The sequence below is a fragment of the Aethalodelphis obliquidens genome, unplaced genomic scaffold (assembly GCF_003676395.1).
Source record: "Aethalodelphis obliquidens isolate GAN/ISIS:26980383/991018 unplaced genomic scaffold, ASM367639v1 scaffold17, whole genome shotgun sequence".
NCBI lineage: Eukaryota > Metazoa > Chordata > Mammalia > Artiodactyla > Delphinidae > Aethalodelphis > Aethalodelphis obliquidens.
The window spans coordinates 389,745-405,133 of record NW_020837961.1 but is presented as its reverse complement, the minus strand read 5'-3'; the positions used below and the strand labels follow the sequence as shown (position 1 = coordinate 405,133).

General features: G+C 38.1%; 1 protein-coding gene across 1 annotated transcript in view; it reads right to left on the bottom strand.

Annotated features, from left to right (window-relative positions):
* Positions 1 to 583: 583 nt before the first annotated feature.
* Positions 584 to 15,389, bottom strand: part of TDO2 (tryptophan 2,3-dioxygenase) — a 20,485-nt gene continuing 5,679 nt past the window's right edge. The window contains exons 6-12 of the mRNA XM_027117255.1: positions 13,978 to 14,164; positions 12,791 to 12,898; positions 5,632 to 5,743; positions 4,954 to 5,011; positions 3,501 to 3,580; positions 2,841 to 2,931; positions 584 to 1,113 (exon numbers count right to left, since the gene is read on the bottom strand). Coding sequence (XP_026973056.1) covers positions 960 to 1,113; positions 2,841 to 2,931; positions 3,501 to 3,580; positions 4,954 to 5,011; positions 5,632 to 5,743; positions 12,791 to 12,898; positions 13,978 to 14,164 — 790 coding nt within the window. The 3' untranslated portion in view covers positions 584 to 959. The remainder of the gene's footprint in view (positions 1,114 to 2,840; positions 2,932 to 3,500; positions 3,581 to 4,953; positions 5,012 to 5,631; positions 5,744 to 12,790; positions 12,899 to 13,977; positions 14,165 to 15,389) is intronic.

Genomic DNA, 15,389 nt, shown 5'->3' with positions numbered 1-15,389 from the left:
TCCCCTCATAACAGGAATTTCACTAGGTATTGACAGACTGAGCTAGAAAAAGAAGAAAGGAACTCCTGTGTGATCTAAACTCGATCTAACCCATTTTATGCCAAACGAACCGGGTCATTGCTTCCTCTGTTCACCTCTCCTTTCCTCTGGAAAGAACACTCCCCGCCACCTCAATTCTGCGGTGCGCTAGGGTGGGCTCTGGCTGCCAGACACGTGCCTTGGGGCTGGGGGGAGTCCAGAGGTGCAGGAAGAGGGACACAGCCTGAGGATGGAGCTGGTGCCCACAGGGCAGGGCGAGGCCAGCGCCGACAGAGAAGAAGAGGTGAGACAGAGGTCCTCCAAGATTTGGGGAATGGCGTTCTCCAGGAGCTGGATCCATCCCGGTGCCTCCAGGCTCCCCAAGCCTCTCTCACTTCTGGGAACTACGGGAGAAACTGCCCAATAAACCCCCTGCAGGTAAGTTTCCGATAGATTTCTGTCCTTGGTCACCAAGAGTCCTAACAAATACAATGTTTCCAAAACAGTATATGTCAAAAGACTAAAGTTTATTTACTATTTACAAAACTTTTTGACTGAACACATCTTTGTACAGAATGACACATTTTATTGCATAAAATATTTGAAATAGCTGAAGTTTACAAGCTTATAAGGTATGAAGCTGAGAAAATTATTACATTAAATGGTTACATTAAGGTAAACACAGGGACATTGTCTCTAATAGGAAAACACTAGGTACAATGTTACAATGTAACTGAATTTCTTACTGTTGAGTCTGATATCATCACAAACATGCAGTAATAAAATTATTTTTAGGTTGAATCAGTGCTACAGTTCTATATATGCTATATATATGTATAAACATATATTACATTAGGAGTCTGCATAGTCATGAAAATTCATAGACAATAAAGACCACAGACTGAGAAATCAGTGTTCTTCATAAATTTTTGCAGATGATTTCAATCTGATTCATCACTGCTGAAGTAAGAGCTGTCACAATATTCAGCTGTATAAAGGAACTTATGGACAACTGGGTTCATCTTCGGTATCCAGTGTCGGGGAACCAGATACGTTGAGAGATTAAATAAGTCTACAAACACCTTGTACCTGTCGCTGGAGAAGCACATACATACAGATGTCTCAGACTTATTGACATGAGAGATTTTTAAATTTCTCCAATAATGATATTTTGCCGTAAATAATTAGTATTCATTATTATATGTTCCATGTTGTGTATATCAAAGAGTATTAGTATTCAGATTGCTTCATTTTTATTCCACATCCAAGGTTCATGCCCATAAAACCATATTACGTGTTTCAGTGATCTGGACCAGGCTGGTCCACATTAAAACCTAGAGCTTTATTATTGTCATGCTACCTTCATAAAGATAAGGGTGTGTCCTAGTTTCTGACTTTTAAAGGACAGGATGCAAAATTATAAATTGAAAGCACACAGAATTCCTAGTTGTTCATCAGAAAATATTTCCCACCCATTAAGTTGTTGCCGGATAAGTGACATGAGTGCATTAATAAATTGAAATGCCATCTTAGATTTATAGTAAATGTCTATGAGAGTGATTTTCACATTTAAAATTGCCATGTGTTTGTTAGTCAACTATTTTAACTTGCAGTTTTATAGCAGAAGAACATTTGTCTTTGAAGTCAAATTTGGGTTCAAATTTTGCTCTTTCATTTGCAACTCATGTGACCCTGGGCAAGTTGTCTAAAGCTCAGTGTTTTGGTTTCTAACTCTGTAAGATAAAAACTACAATCCCTTCCTCTAACCAGGCCTTTGTGAAGATTTAATGAGAAAATGACACACCAGGAAGGCTGTTTGTGTTCACCGTTCCCACCACCCCTGATGGCGGTGCTCGTTACGTACAATCATTTACAGTTTCATGCTGCTTACAGAATTTACTCCCAGGAAAAGAGAAAATGTGTAATGACTGTGAAAATTCAAACCAATAACTTTTGTGACCCATTCAGCCTAGCGTTTACTCCCGGGGAAACTGAAAATCTCTACAAATGATGAAAATAGAAACACTGTGTTTTATAACTTAATCAGGTAGTAAGAGTAGGGATGAAAATAGTGAATTATAAAGAATTTTGGAGTCACTTTGCTGTACAGCAGAAATTAACACAACATTGGAAATCAACTATACTGCAATAAAATTTTAAAAAAAGAATTTTGGAGACTAAATCTAATTTATTCTCGATTCTCCTTTCCCACGGGGCTCTGTAAGTTTCCCAGTTTTCAGATGTGTCTGTCTATCTGTATATCCATCTGTCTATAATACTGTGAATACTAAATAAAGTAAGAACATGAATGTCCTAGAAATCTCCCTAGCATGTTTGAAGTGCTCAGTAAATGTTGCTTTCTTTCCTTGTAAACAATATAAAAAGGCAGTCTCTGGAGCACATGGGAGTAGTTTTTATCCTATACAAGAGAGTCATCTCGGCAAACAAGAACCTATTTTCAGCTGTGTCATTCATCTGGCCAGGAGGACTTTGGCGGAATCAATGATACCCATTTTAGTCTAGCCCAGACCTGAGCCAGAATAAGTTGAAAACGCTTCTTGGGTTACCTGGTTCCTGCCCTCCCAGGTCATGCAGACATCGGTACCCGCCCCCTCGCATCCCAGGATGCAATGATGAATTTCCAGAACTAAGGATGTTTTCAGTGACCTCCGAAGGCGGAGGAGTCCCTTAATCTAAGGATACATGGGTTGCCGGCAGTCCAGACAGGAGGGAGTATAAGTGACTTTTCCTGGATAAGGCGCATCTCCGTGGGGAAAAAGGCGCTGGTGGGTCCCCGAGATGAGGAGGGATGCCCGGCTTACCTCACTGTGGAGCGCAGGTACTGGTACCCCGAGGACCCGCCGGTGCCCGCCTTGCTGCCCAGCATCCTGTGCACCACGCACACATGGTTGTCTAGACAGACACACGCGTTAGCTCCACGTGCGCCGAGGACAGGGGGTCGGTAACGATTAGCACCTCCCCTTATCCCTCAGCCGTGTGGAAGGCTCAGGTGTGAGCAGATGAGGGTGCCGGGCGGTTGCCCGGCGCCCTGCCTGGTCCAGGCTGCGCGGGGCGTCCGTCCATCCTTACGCACGCTCAGCCCTCGCACGCCGTGGGCGGAGGCCCTGCGACTTACATGAGCCCTCGCTACTCGTGTCCTCATGGGGCCCTTCCTCCATGAACTCGAACTATTGAAATTATATTTTCAAGTTGTACTGACGCCAAGAGGAGTGCATTGCTATTACAAGCGAAATCTGCTTCGACCCTAAGCCAGCTTGTTTCTTCTGTTTATCAAACACAGCGTCTTCCTGGGCCCACAGAGGAGCCGTGAGCGCTGGGCACTGCGCCTGCCGCGCCCTGGATGGGTCGGCCCTGAGAGCCGCTGCTCGGCTGCTTTTACGGAGCCCCACCCCGACCCACAGCTATGGGGGAGGGGAGGGTGCCAGGGAGGGAGCAGCCCTTGGGGCTCCCGGGGGACTTACATCTCCACTTGGTCATGAGCGAGTCCATGTCCATGAGGGAGGTCAGCAGCTGGAAAGGGACCTGGAACCTGGGCTCTTCCCTGGGGCAGAAAAAGAATAATAATAATAATAGTAAATAATTGTAATAATAATAATAAAAAGTGTTCAGGCAAGTCCAGTGTGTCAGGAAGAACACACATTCTACCATTTGTTGGGCCTGAAACAAACATCCCCTTTGCCTCTTAGGAGCTGTGACAGCTCTGATCTCTCTCCCAGGCTTAGTTTCCTCATCTCATAAAAGGGCTTAACACCACTCATGTTGCAGCATGTGTGTAAGAGTCTAGAACATTCCTCGATAGACGTGAAGTGACCCGCCAGAGTCGCACCTCACACCCCTTCTCATTAAAGGCAGACACGGACACCATCTCGGATTTTCTAGCCAATAACAGTCAGAAACTTCTTCCAGGCAAAGATGTTAAAACGTGAAAACAAAGACTGCTTGTTACAGCTCCCTCTGATATATTTGTTTCCTTTTTCATCTAATCCCCCAGCTCTCTCAGTGCATTTTCTGCCGAGGATACATAAGCCTGAATAGCATATGCTTACTAACATTTGAGGAAAACAGAAGGGTTTTTTATGCTGCCATTCTGAAAAATAGATGGGACAGGATTAAAAAATAAACCCAAGTAAGTAAGACATGCAGTAAACACAGATTTTTTAATTTTTTATTTTGCTTTTTACTAGTGTGCCATCTATTGCTCTGACACATTTAATCTATGAAACACAAAGATGGGCCGTTCACCCACGTGGCTAGGAGGACAGGACGTGGATGCCCCAGACACCGTGGATGGTGGAGACAGACCTGAAATTGCTGAACAAGCAGAACAACAGTTTATAAGGTGTTTTCACTTCATTCTTTTTCATTTTACAAAACAGGAATAACAGCATCATTAAGTGACAGAACCCATTTCATGGCTGAGTTTCTGAGACAGATTAAACTTTGTGTCCTTAGGACACTTAATGTACATAACACTCTGCAGAATTCAATGAAAAGGGTATTGATTAATTTGTGTGTGTTTTTATGTTTTTTTACCCACCACAGGTATAAAATTGGACTCTTACTATTTAAAATAAAGAAAAACCTCATGAAACTTCACGATTATTTTCTAAGCTTCCCCCCCCCACCAAATCTAAATGATTTTTTTAAAACTATGATTGCAATGTATAAGCTTTATACTGGATTTATTATCTGTATCTACTCCTCCATTTTTACTTCTAATTCACCTCTTTTGAGAATTCCCTGGCGGCCCAGTGGTTAGGACTCAGTGCTTTCACTACCAGGGGTACAGGTTCCATCCCTGGTCGGGGAACTAAGATCCCACAAGCCGTGCAGCACAGCCAAAGAAAACCAAAAATAAATAACTAAAACAATCATGCTGTATGCCTTAATTCTCCTCTTTTGATTTGCTTTTACCTGTAAAAGTATATCATCAAGGCCCCTTGAAGCGCTTTGTATGATAGCCGTCTCTCTCCTGCAAGACACATAGCAAGTTTTAATTTAATAGGTAATTTAAGGCACTCATGTTCACTTGGCAATCATCATCTTAAATAATTGTGTCACATGTCTTTAGAAAAGAATGTGAATGTTCGTTTAAATATTTTAATCCCTTAGCTTGAATTTGGAAAACTATCATTTAAAACATTATTTTAATATTAGATTTTAAAAGACAAATTTAAAATATATATATATATATATATATATATATATATATATATACACATACTTTAAATTCTCAAAACCTTTAAATAGGAAGGGTTAGAAATCAAGCAATAAACAGCCACATACAAAAGGACTTGACCTTTTTTCTTTTCCTAAATACTAAGTTCCTGTATCATTTATGAACACCTTATTGGAAATACTTCAAATAAATTATAGAATTATAAAATAAGGTTTATTAAATATATTTTAAGTCACTTAAAAAAAAAGAGAAACCTGGTATAGAAAATACTTAACTTCCACAACAAATGAAAAATTCCTTGTGCCTATGAGTGGAAATATCAGTGTGCATTTCTTCCCCCCAAGTAAGGTTTGACTTTTTGATCTCATGGTCTTACATTCCAGGGGAAGGATCCTCGGAATAGAAATGCCTACCTTTACTAAGGAGATGCTCATGGCGTTTCTCATCAAATAAGGATAGTAACACCTCTTTCTGCTTCTGAAATTCAGCCTTTTGTTCCTCCTTTTCCTCTGACTCTTCCTTGGCCTTTGGGGAAAATACTGCATTAATATTCCCAAGAGAGAAGAGATCCTTATTTTAGAAAACATTACTTGTGAGAAAAAACTAGCTGGGTGCAGAAAGGGTGTACTTAGGATATGTACTATATCATCTAATACTGCAGCTTGGAAATTACGGCTTATGAGACAGGACCTTCCTCATACCACTGGTTCTATACTTTTGTTTAAGTTTAAATGATTTGTTAAATCCAAATACTCTCTTCATAAATATCAAGAAAACTGGACTCAGATGGGCAAAGCTGGAGGTAACTACAAGTGGTCAATGATGGTCTAATTTTAGACAGCAATTATTTAATACAGGCAGTAAAGTAATTCCACTTAGGAAAAATTAAGAATTCCTAGTCAGAGATACTACTAATTCTACTGAAATTCTATCTTCAGTGCAGTATTCTAGAAATACAATTCCATAGATAGTTTCCACTGTTATATATTTTTTTATTTGACATCTATTGATTTGTTTAAGGAAATTCTTATTTTCCTGCTTACAACACATGTGCTACTTACAACTCAATTACTTGGGCTGGAGCAAAAATCCGTTTCCCCAATTGTCTTCAATTCATCAGAACAACCACACTGTGTGGTAAGAATGTGTATGCACACTATAGCCAATTGATTATTGATTTATTCAGTAAATAAGGCTAATGTGATAGAGATAAAAATCATGAGCAAAATTGAGTCCCTTGATCTCTATCTGGTGGGACTGAAACACTGAAAACTTAAGTTAAATTACAACCATAGGCAGTGGTGTAAAGGAACAGTGTTGTCCATAATAACTTATAGTAGCAGAGAGGTTGGGTAAGAACATCCCACAGAAGTTGTCCTTGAACCAAGACATTCAAATTATAGGGGTCCCAGAAGAAGAAGAGAAAAAGAAAGGGACTGAGGAAATATCTGAAGAGATTATAGCTAAAAACTTCCCTAATATGGGAAAGGAAATAGTCAATCAAGTCCAGGAAGCACAGAGAGTCCCATACAGGATAAATCCAAGGAGAAACACGCCAAGACACATATTAATCAAACTATCAAAAATTAAATACAAAAAAAGTATTAAAAGCAGCAGGGAAAAGCAACAAATAACATACAAGGGAATCCCCGTAATGTTAACAGCTGATCTTTCAACAGAAACTCTGCAAGCCAGAAGGGTGCGGCAGGACATCTTTAAAGTGATGAAAGGGAAAAATCTACAACCAAGATTACTCTACCCAGCAAGGATCCCTCATTCAGATTTGACGGAGAAATTAAAACCTTTACAGACAAGCAAAAGCTAAGAGAATTCAGCACCACCAAACCAGCTTTACAACAAATGCTAAAGGAATTTCTCTAGGCAGGAAACACAAGAGAAGGAAAAGACCTACAAAAACAAACCCCAAACCATTAAGAAAATGGTAATAGGAAAATACATATTGATAATTATCTTAAATGTAAATGGATTAAATGCTTCAACCAAAAGACATAGATTGGCTGAATGGATACAGAAACAAGACCCATATATATGCTGTCTACAAGAAACCCACTTCAGACATAGGGACACATACAGACTGAAAGTGAGGTGATGGAAAATGATATTCTATGCAAATGGAAATCAAAAGAAAGCTGGAGTAGCAATTCTCATATCATACAAAATAGACTTTAAAATAAAGACAATTACAAGAGACAAAGAAGGCCACTACATAATGATCAAGGGATCAATCCAAGAAGAAGATAGAACAATTGTAAATATTTATGCACCCAACATAGGAGCACCTCAACACATAAGGCAAATGCTAACAGCCATAAAAGGGGAAATCAACAGTAACACAACCATAGTAGGGGACTTTAACACCCCACTTTCACCAATGGACAGATCATCCAAAATGAAAATAAATAAGGAAACACAAGCTTTAAATGACATGTTAAACAACCTGGACTTAATTGGTATTTATAGGACATTCCATCCAAAAACAACAGAATACACTTTCTTCTCAAGTGCTCATGGAACATTCTCCAGGATAGATCATATCTTGGGTCACAAATCAAGCCTTGGTAAATTTAAGAAAATTGAAATCATATCAAGTATCTTTTCCGACCACAATGCTATGAGATTAGATATCAATTACAGGAAAAAAAATACAAACACATGGAGGCTAAACAATACACTACTAAATAACCAAGAGATCACTGAGGAAATCAAAAAATACCTAGAAACAAATGACAATGAAAACACAATGACCCAAAACCTATGGGATGCAGCAAAAGCAGTTCTAATTTTGTTGTGGTCATCCATTTACAGTGCTTGGTGTCAGTTTATTTATCTCTTGTAAAAATAAAATACAGTGTGTGTGTGTGAAAAAAAAAGTAGTTCTAAGAGGCAAGGTTATAGCAATACAATCTTACCTCAAGAAACAAGAAACATCTCAAGTAAACAACCTAACCTTATCCTAAAGCAACTAGAGAAAGAAGAACAAAACAAACCCAAAGGTAGCAGAAGGAAAGAAATCATAAAGATCAGATCAGAAATAAATGAAAAAGAAATGAAGGAAATGATAGCAAAGATCAATAAAACTAAAAGCTGGTTCTTTGAGAAGATAAACAAAATTGATAAACCATTAGCCAGACTCATCAAGAAAAAAAGGGAGAAGACTCAAATCAATAGAATTAGAAATGTAAAAGGAGAAGTAACAACTGACACTGAAGAAAATACAAAGGATCATCAGAAAAGACACAAGCAAGTATACGCCAATAAAATGGACAATTTCTGGAAGAAATGGACAAATTCTTAGAAAACCACAACCTTCCGAAACTGAACCAGGAACAAATAGAAAATATAAACAGACCAATCACAAGCACTGAAATTGAAACTGTGATTAAAAATCTCCCAACAAACAAAAGTCCAGGACCAGATGGCTTCACAGGCAAATTCTATCAAATATTTAGAGAAGAGCTAACACCTATCCCTCTCAAACTCTTCCAAAATATAGCAAAGGAAGGAACACTCCCACACTCATTCTACAAGGCCACCATCAACCTGATACCAAAACAAGACAAAGATGTCCCCAAAAAAGAAAACTACAGGTCAATATCACTGATGAACATAGATGCAAAAATCGTCAACAAAATACTAGCAAACAAATCCAACAGCACATAAAAGGATCATACATCATGATCAAGTGGGGTTTATCCTAGGAATGCAAGGATTCTTCAATATATGCAAATTAATCCATGTGATATATATTAACAAATTGAAGGAGAAAAACCATATGATCATCTCAATAGATGCAGAAAAAGCTTTTGACAAAATTCAACACCAATTTATGATAAAAACCCTCCAGAAAGCAGGCATAGAGGGAACTTACCTCCTCATAATGAAGACTATATATGAGAAACCCACAGCCAACATCATTCTCAATGGTGAAAAACTGAAACCATTTCCACTGACAACAGGAACAAGACAAGGTTGCCCACACCCACCCCTATTATTCAACATAGTTTTGGAAGTTGTAGCCACACCAATCAGAGAAGAAAAAGAAATAAAAGGAATCCAAATTGGGAAATAAGAAGTAAAACTTCTTCACTGTTCGCAGTGACATGATACTATACATAAAGAATCCTAAAGATGCTATCAGAAAACTACCAGAGCTAATCAATGTATTTGGTAAAGTAGCAGGATACAAAATTAACGCACAGAAATCTCTTGCATTCCTATACACTAATGATGAAAAATCTGAAAGAGAAATTAAGAAAATACTCCCATTTACTATTGCAACAAAAAGAATAAAATACCTAGGAATAAACCTACCTAAGGAGACAAAAGACCTGTCTGCAGAAAACTATAAGACACTGATGAAAGAAATTAAAGATGATACCGACAGATGGCGAGATATACCATGTTCTTGGATTGGAAGAATCAACATTGTGAAAATGACTATACTACCCAAAGCAATCTACAGATTCAATGCAATCCCTATCAAACTACCAATGGCATTTTTCACAGAACTATAACAAAAACTTTCACAATTTGGATGGAAACACACAAGACCCCAAATAGCCAAAGCAATCTTGAGAAAGAAAAATCGAGCTGGAGGAATCAGGCTCCTAGACTTCAGACTATACTACAAAGCTACAGTCATCAAGACAGTATGATACTGACACAAAAACAAAAATATAGATCAATGGATCAGGATAGAAATCCCAGAGATAAACCCACGTACATATGGTCACTTTATCTTTGATAAAGGAGGCAAGAATATACAATGGAGAAAAGACAGCCTCTTCAACAAGTGGTGTTGGGAAAACTGGACAGCTACCTGTAAAAGAATGATATTAGAGCACTCCCTAACACCATACACAAAAATAAACTCCAAATGGATTAGAGACCCAAATGTAAAGCCAGACACTTTAAAACTCTTAGAGGAAAACACAGGCAGAACACTCTATGACATAAATCACAGCAAGATCCTTTTTAACCCACCTCCTAGAGAAATGGAAATAAAAACAAAAATAAACAAATGAGACCTAATGAAACTTAAAAGCTTTTGCACAGCAAAGGAAACCATAAACAAGACGAAAAGACAACCCTCAGAATGGGAGAAAATATTTGCAAATGAAGCAATCGGCAAAGGATTAATCTCCAAAATATACAAGCAGCTCATGCAGCTCAATATCAAAAAAATAAAAAAAAAAATCCAAAAATGAGCAGAAGACCTAAATATACATTTCTCCAAAGAAGATATACGGATTGCCAACAAACACATGAAAAGATGCTCAACATCCCTAATCATTAGAGAAATGCAAATCAAAACCACAATGAGGTATCAACCTCACACCAGTCAAATGGCCATCATCGAAAAACTACAAACAATAAATGCTGGAGAGGGTGTGGAGAAAAGGGAACCCTCTTGCACTGTTGGTGGGAGTGTAAATTGATACAGCCACTATGGAGAATAGTATGGAGGTTCCTTATAAAGCTGAAAATAGAATTACCATATGTCCCAGCAATCCCACTACTGGGCATATACCCTGAAAAAACCATAATTCAAAAAGAGTCTTGTACCACAATGTTTATTGCAGCTGTATTTACAATAGCCAGGATATGGAAGCAACTCAAGTGTCCATTGACAGATGAATGGATAAAGATGTGGCACATATGTACAATGGAATATTACTCAGCCATAAAAACAAACGAAATTGAATTATTTGTAGTGAGGTGGATGCACCTAGAGTCTGTCATACAGAGTGAAATAAGTCACAAAGAGAAAAAGAAATACCAAATGCTAACCCATATACATGGACTCTATGAAAAAAATGGTTCTGAGGAACCTAGGGGCAGGACAGGGATAAAGAGGCAGACGTAGAGAATGGACTTGAAGACACAGGGAAGGGGAAGGGTAAGCTGGGACGAAATGAGAGAGTGGCATGGACATATATACACTACCAAATGTAAAATAGATAGCTAGTGGGAAGCAACTGCATAGCACAGGGAGATCAGCTCGGTGCTTTGTGACCACCTAGAGTGGTTGATAGGGAGGGTGGGAGGGAGACGCAAGAGGGAGGGGATATGGGGACATATGTATACATATAACTGATTCACTTTGTTATACAGCAGAAAGTAACACAACAATGTAAAGCAATTATCCTCCAATAAAGATGTTAAAAAAATAAAAAGTAAAAAAGATAAAAAATAAAATAGAATTTGCCTTCCAATGCAGGGTATGTGGGTTCGATTCCTGGTCAGGGAACTAAGATCCCACATGCCACGGGGCAACAGCCCGTGCACCACAACTACTGACTGAGCCCATGCACTTTGGAGCCCGCAAGCTACAACTAGAGAGAAGCCCGTGCACCTCAAGGAAGAGGCGCCACCCTGCAACAAAAGATCCCGCCCCCAACTAAGACCTGAAGCAGCCAAATAAATATTTTTTAAAAAAGCAAGAAAAAAAGAAATTTAAGGAGTTAACTAAGCTAAACAGTTGAGGATTACTCGTGTCTTAGCAGATGCTGAAGCAGTGGGTATAAACGAGTTCACTGGTGGAAGAGGACAGAGACGGAATGCAAGGGCTCTGAGCCCTTGTGAAAAGGAGAGAGAGAAACAAGGGCCAGCACACTAGATGAAGACACAATGTTAATACCAAAACCATGGGGGAAAATGTTCAAGAAAGTGTAAGTAGTCATTAGTAGTAAAGCCAGTAGGAAGTGAAGTAAAATGGAGATAAAAGTGGTCATTGGATTTAGGTACCAGTGACCATTTGTGAATGACGGGCAGGAAGGCAGACTGAACCGGGGCGAGAATTAGATGGAGAAAAAGAAATAACCATGCTGACTGCTGTTCTAAATACTCTGCGAATATGAACCTCATGTAATGTTCACAGTAATCCTATGAGGTAGATACTCATATTTTCTATTTTGCCAATGAAGGGAGTGAAGCAAAGAGAGGTTAGGTAGCAGGAGGGGTTCAATGGCACAGGGTCACCAAGCAGGGATGGGGGGACTTGACCCATGACTGTGGCATCAGGTCCCTGCCTTAAACACCTCGTGACACAGCCTCTCAAGGTGTAGAATTGAAACAACTCTTTCAAGAAATTTGGTCATGAAGAAAGGATATGGGGCCCATAACGTGAGGGAAATTGAGGAATCTACAATATATATTTTTTTAACTGAGAGAAACTTGACATTGTCTGAGAGCCAATAAGAAGAACTCAGCAGACATATCAGAGTGAAGGAAAGTTATATGGCTTAGTGTATTGGATCACTGGTCCTTTGTGAGCCCACTTCTGTCTAGAACTGGTCATAACATGATATTTTCAATATAAATGAGAAAGGTCTATTAGTCTCATCTATTCAAAGTCTTGCTTACAATCAACTTCTTCATTTAATTTTCATTGCACATCAGTAAAATTAAATCAATCACGTCATATATTCCAAGCAGATGCATTTGTAAAAGAATATGAGGAAAATGAAAGATTAATAGAAAATGGTTAAAATGAAATTCCCAGTACTTCTCCTGTAGCAAACTTATGTTTACTTATGGCTTCACAAATACCTGAATTCTTGTGAATTCTTCTTCCAGGCCTTTGACAATGTTGTTTTCAAACTTTCTCCAGAAGTTAAATCCATGTGGCTCTAAACCTGGGGTTCTTTCCAGCCATGCCTGAAATAAATATTTTTCAAGTAAATACATTGTAAAATTTAAAATATGTAAAATGCTTTGTAACAAACATTTATGAACTTGAAATAGAAAATTTTCATGGTTTTGAGAAACATATATCCTAAGTTTTTTTGTGGGTAAATATTTCTCTTTCCCTTCAATTTCTTCATTTATAAAATAGCAATATTTTATTCTCCTAATCTTAAAAGAAATCACATTAAAGATATTTACTCTTTATTAAGAAATATATTATTACAGAAATCCCAGTTTTTTTCTATAAATCTAGGAACACATCTATACATTCTTTTAATGAGGGCTTCTGGTTTATTCTCAAAATAATTTATGTCTTAGGAGCTGAAGGAATCATGACCTGTATAAGATATGATTTCTTCTAAACGCAGGGACATTGTACACTTAGCAACTTTGAAGTCAACTGACTGCTCAATTATTTTAAGATGCCACAGGATTTTTAATCCAGAAATAAAACCGAATCTGTGCAAATTCACTAAAATAAAAACTAAATTTGCAAAGGAAAAGACTTTGTCAAGGAACTCAAGACTATACAATCCTTATTTAATAATTTACTTATGCAAGAACAAATTAATAATTCCTCAAGGTCATTTACAGACCCACAGAGAAGTAAGATATGAAGGGAAAGAATTCTGAAGGATAGAATCTTAGTGACTTAGTTTAATTAAGAAACACAACTTGTGGAACTTCTCAATTATGGAATATTTTAAAGAAATAAAGCTCATTCAATAAATAACCACACCCAATTTAAAAATCAGCTAATCCAATGTTGCTTAGCAGGAATATTTAAAAGGATTGTTATAATAAGATAAGGAGGTTATTAAATATTAACATATCATTGATTATATAAATCTCTCTGAAGTTCTCAAGAGAGCTTTTAATATTTTAATTAGTGGAATTTACCAGCTAAAGTATTTCTATACATTCATTCTTCTCTTATTTACAATGAACACGACCCAACTTTGATATGAATTTTAAAATCCGGGTGTCGCAGAAGCTCAAGTAACCAGGTGTGCTGAGCTAGGCGTTCCCAGTGGCCTTTGCACACACACCTCCACCAGCTGCAGGAGGGTCCTTTCCTGCTCGGACTTCAGTAGTAGCTCGTTGTCTTCTCCCCTGAAGTTATCACGGTAGTGTCTTCTGTTGTAAGGGACCCTCAAGCTCTGAAGAACCCCTAGCTTGTTTTCTAACAGTCGGAACTGCAGACTCTGGAAGCCTGATGCCGGGGATAAGTACTCTCTGTGAGAACAGGTGGGGGAGGGCAAAAGAGGAGGGAGGAGATTGTTGTCATGGCCAATCGCCGCAAGGGTCTCTTCTGTTGGGAAAGGTGGTCAGTGTGACTCTCCCAGGCATCACCACACACAGACACACAACTGCCTAGCGCTGGACCCAGGACTTGGACTTCACCAAAATCAGGACAACGAGGTCCTAGCCATCATTGTCACTGCCAGTTGATGTTTGTATAGTCTGTGAAAGGTCATATGTGTATGTATGTGTGTGTTTATCTATGTGTGTGTGTTTACATGTAAACTTATACGTACACATGCAGACACGTACATGCATGTGTGTATACTAAGCTTTCCCTAAGATAAAGACAGGTGAACACTGAGCAATATTTTTCATTCAATAGAGCTAAAAGTTTCTTTATAAGTATTATTCAAGGGAATTCCCTGGCAGTCCAGCGGTTAGGGCTTGGCACTTTTACTGCGGTGACCCAGGGACAATCTCTGGTGGGGGAAATCCCGCAAGCCATGCGGCCAAAAATACATATATTATTCCATTTCTGTTTAAAGTTCAATTCATTAATCTCACTACCTAGTATTATTATGAGCACTGGTAAGACCCTACAAGTAAAATGAATGGGATGTTGCCTAGCACAAAATAGGGCATCACAAAGTGTGAGTACTCCCACCCCACATAACTCTCACATCCTTACAAATTTCCTTCATCTAACTGGTACTAAAACTTCAAGTTGTTAAATATACTACAAAGGAATTCTACCACTTTTCATTTGATCGTCAAATATGTAGAAGACACTGTCTGTTCCATCAGTAAATGCACCTGACGCTCTTAGGAAGATTTCTTCTCAAATTTTGGTTATGAGAAAAGATTTCATAGATAGATAGATAGATATCTTCCTGGATATGTACCTCTAAAATTTATAGTTCAACTGTTCAGTAGTCTGTAATAACCTAAATGGGAAAAGAACTTGAAAAAGAATAGATACGTGTATATGTATAACTGAATCACTTTGCTGTACACCTGAAACTAACACACCTGAGTATAGCTGTTAATCGACTATACTCCAATATAAAATAAAAATTTAAAAGTATTAAAAAATAAAATTTATAGTTTAATCTATAACTTATGCTGACATGTTTCTTTATATATCACTCCTGTTTCTCTTTTATTTTTAGTTTTTTTTTTTTTTTTTTTTTTTTTTTTTTTTTTTTTTTTTTTTTTT